Source organism: Benincasa hispida, chromosome 3, assembly GCF_027475165.1.
Source record: "Benincasa hispida cultivar pf3 chromosome 3, pf3_genome.v1.1, whole genome shotgun sequence".
Taxonomy (NCBI): domain Eukaryota; kingdom Viridiplantae; phylum Streptophyta; class Magnoliopsida; order Cucurbitales; family Cucurbitaceae; genus Benincasa; species Benincasa hispida.
The window spans coordinates 9,567,798-9,571,381 of record NC_143480.1 but is presented as its reverse complement, the minus strand read 5'-3'; the positions used below and the strand labels follow the sequence as shown (position 1 = coordinate 9,571,381).

Sequence of the window (3,584 nt, the reverse complement as noted above, 5' to 3'; positions counted from 1 at the left end):
TATGGATTAAACTTATAAACTGTATTTTTGAAGAATATTTGTATATATTGATACTTTAAAGGATGTCCTCATAAAATTGAGATTTTAAACAGTTACCAACGAATCAATTTTATTTTGATCATTTTATTATTATTATTGTTATTATTATATGCACGTGATGTATACCATAATTATTGCGATGTTGACTCTTGGGATAGTAGGTTAACCAATCATGGTCATCCAATATTTATAACCCAACAACAATAATAAAAGAACCACTGAAATTTGCAATCCTCACTATAGAAAATGCAACTAGGAATTAAATGTGACAATCTAACCGCTTTCAATTTTCAATTCTAAAAATAATTCAAAACAAAAAACTTAAATAGTTTTATAAAATATAGAATAACAGCTCAGACACAAATAATTAAATAACAAATATTTTAATAGAAATATTCGTTTAGAACAAGGGGCGATTGATTCCTTACGCCAATATACTTCACACCGAAATTACCACCATATCCCTATTGAGTATGACCTGTAAATGATTTCAGCTCAATTCTTAATAGTTTTACCGGTCGATTAACCGTCTGAAAAACGAAATGAAAAAAAATATATATATATATATATATATATATTAAAAGGTAAAAAAAAAGCCCAATGAACAAACCTAAAATGAATTGAAAAATAATAAAGGGAGTAAGCAATGAGATATGTAATGGTCCCTTCCAAGAACATTGGCATCTTTGATCTCAATTAGAACAGCAAATTCCAATTCATTATCAAGCTATAATAAATTGCAGCGTCTCAGTTTCAGAATGATAATTCAACTTAGTTTTGTTGTGTCGTGTCATAATGAAAAGAGAAGGTTTAAAAAAGAAAAGTATTGATAATTTCCTTGGAAGTAGCCGTAGGCCCAGTCCCAATAGTTGTTGCCATTCAATCGGAGATTCTTACGCTGTGTTGAGCTGACCCATCTTAGTTTCTCTTCAAGTTTCTCCTTGTATGGTGGTGGTTATGGTCTGGCTCCTGGTCCTGCCCGGCTGACCTTCGAGCGCCAATTGAGCATAATGCTCCCCTTTTGTCGTTCACTATTCTGAAATTTTTACATTCAAATTCTTCTTGCAACACAACAGAAAGACACAACAAATATTGTACGATTAAAATATCAAATAAACAAACAGACTGGCTTCATATTCAATGTAATCCATTCACTGGTTGTAATGAAGAAGGATATTATCATCAACCGTACTCAAAGAGTGTTTGATCTCAATGAGTTTGATATTGGGTCGATGACAAATAAAGCCATATGAATCAATTCAACTCTGTTCATTTATTCATTTTTGCATCATTTCCGTACTAACTTACTGCTTTCATTAGTCCTCTAAGAGAGTTGAGAAAAGCATATCTCGCATAAAGCCTGCTCTCCCAATAGCCTGTCTCATCCTTTTTTCCCGCTCTTCCTGGCTCAAAGAAGGATCAAAACTGGAGAGAGGGAGAGATGTGTTAATACTAAACAACAGGAAGAGATTATCAGAGGGCGTAACTATAGTAATTCCTCCGTCGATGCAAAACAGGCAGATCACTGTTACTTGACTATGATCATCAAGGAAAATTTCTTACCTTGTGACCAAAGACGAGTAGTTGTAAAGGCCGACGGAATTACTTGGACTGGATTTAAGCATAGGGACTTTTCAGTCATGGCATATAAGGGAATTAAACGGACTAACATTTTCTTGATCTAACCAAACCTTTTTGGATGAACAAACACAATACTGGCTTGAGGAATTAACAATAATATAGAAATACATCACTATAAAAAGAAAAAGAAAGAAGAAGAAATGTAAATGAACAATTACCTTGATTTCCAAATCGGTGATGGTAACACGTTCTCTGAAGATGTGTCGTCGGCACTGGTTAGCATGGATTTTGAGATATCTTCAACTTCAGATGCAGGATAATTTAAAATAAGTGATGACAAAAACGGATCATGAGTTGCACTAGGCACATTTGTGGTGCTTGTACGGTACCCACTGCTCCCTAAAAGCACCTGCAGATGAGCCTCGCGAAGGTCCCGGCTCAAGAGGGACAATGCCTGACTGTTGGGGATTGCAATCTTACGCAACCTGCGGCGCCTCTGAAGGTGATCCTTTTGTTAAGGAAACAAGATGAACATGGTAAAACTAATAGTTTCCTCATCTAAATATACCACTCAAATGACAGAAGTCAGCAAAAACAAGTATCAAATTTAAAGGATATCTTGTATAAGTGCCCATGATGCAATGTTATATGGCTTAACATGTCTCCCATGACTTTAACTGAGCATATGGGACAAACCTGCAAGGAAGAAACAAATTAAGCAGAACCCAAATTTCTCACAAACCAATAAACCTAGAAGTGTAGAAACAGTGAGAGCATATGAAAGTTGATGTGGAAAGTTTCTTTCTCCTCACAGTTTCATTAAATTACTTTGGGGATCTCATCAAATAATGGGCAAGGAGAAAATTAATTCCACAAGCAAACGTCAAGTTTAAGACAATCAAGGGGAGGATTAATCTAAAACAATTCATACATACAACAACTAAAAAGGATTAGTAGAACCATAATCACAGAATGTCCAAACACAACAATTGCTACAATCTCTCTGAACATGAAACAAGAGAATAAATAAAAAAGCAGCTATCAGCAACGATGGAAACAATAATAACAGCATTAAGAAAAAAAAAAGAAAAAAAAAAAAAAGCATCTTCCCAAATCCCAATCCCAGGTGAATAGTAAATAAAAATTTGGTTGCACCCAGAAAAAAAAGGGGGGGGAATACGTACCGTGACTCTAGTCTCGCAAGAGTGCTCGTCTTCCAGATGCGAACAAAGGGACATAACGTCAAAATTCTCGTAGCAAAAGGGGCAGGGAAAATGGGGGCGAGCATCGTCATCCATCTCCAAATCATCGATTCCCAACAGATCTAAAACCAAACAAAATGAACAAATTAGGGGGGGTGGGGAAGAAAAAAGAAAAAGGGGTAGATCAGGAAGAGAAGGAAAACCTAAGTTGGAGGTCTGGTGATGATGCTGCAACATATACTGGCGTTTAGCGGCGGCAAGGCGAGAGGTCCAGAAATCGGAATCCATATCCGGGAGAGGAAACTCCAAAAAAGAAAGGATGGAAAAAAGGAATCAGAAGAAGAGATGGGGAAAGGGGAGAAAAAGAGAGAAGAGAAGAGCAGAGCAAAACGCGTTCCCGAGTAGCTGAAAAGAAGAAAGTGAAGGGAAGCGTATGGAGGGGATGGGAGGTGAGGAATGGAGGATAAAAGAAACAGAAGAGAGAAAAGGAAGGGCCGGAAATAGGGTATGGTTGGATGAAGAGAAGGGAATGATTGATGTTCGATGAAATTGGAAAAGGAAGAAAAAAAAGAAGAATTGAAGGTGTGGAATTGAATTGATTTGACCTTTTCCTCGCATTAGATTTCAAGTTTGAACTTTAAACTTAACCAAATGCGTTTCTGAAACTACCAACACACACATGCCTATGCCTCCCCTTTCCACGCTCCATCTTCATGCCACCAATTTTCCTTTCTTCTTCTTCCTCTTCTTTTTTTCCTTTTT

The 3,584-nt window shown here is 36.6% G+C and overlaps 1 protein-coding gene across 7 annotated transcripts; it reads right to left on the bottom strand.

Moving 5' to 3' along the window:
- Positions 1 to 724: 724 nt before the first annotated feature.
- LOC120073386 (protein DEHYDRATION-INDUCED 19 homolog 4-like) lies at positions 725 to 3,584 on the bottom strand. Of its 7 annotated transcripts, none has more exons than XM_039026220.2 (7): positions 3,026 to 3,584; positions 2,805 to 2,944; positions 2,239 to 2,316; positions 1,839 to 2,122; positions 1,603 to 1,650; positions 1,348 to 1,464; positions 725 to 1,097 (listed from the first exon to the last, which is right to left on the bottom strand). In XM_039026220.2, the coding sequence occupies exons 1-6, from the start codon at positions 3,108 to 3,110 to the stop codon at positions 1,356 to 1,358; spliced, it is 744 nt and encodes a 247-aa protein (XP_038882148.1). In that variant the 5' UTR covers positions 3,111 to 3,584; the 3' UTR covers positions 725 to 1,097; positions 1,348 to 1,355. The 7 variants fall into 7 exon arrangements, with proteins under 7 accessions (XP_038882148.1, XP_038882146.1, XP_038882152.1 ...); XM_039026218.2 differs by having other exon boundaries at positions 725 to 1,075; positions 3,026 to 3,526; XM_039026224.2 differs by lacking the exon at positions 1,603 to 1,650 and having other exon boundaries at positions 3,026 to 3,574.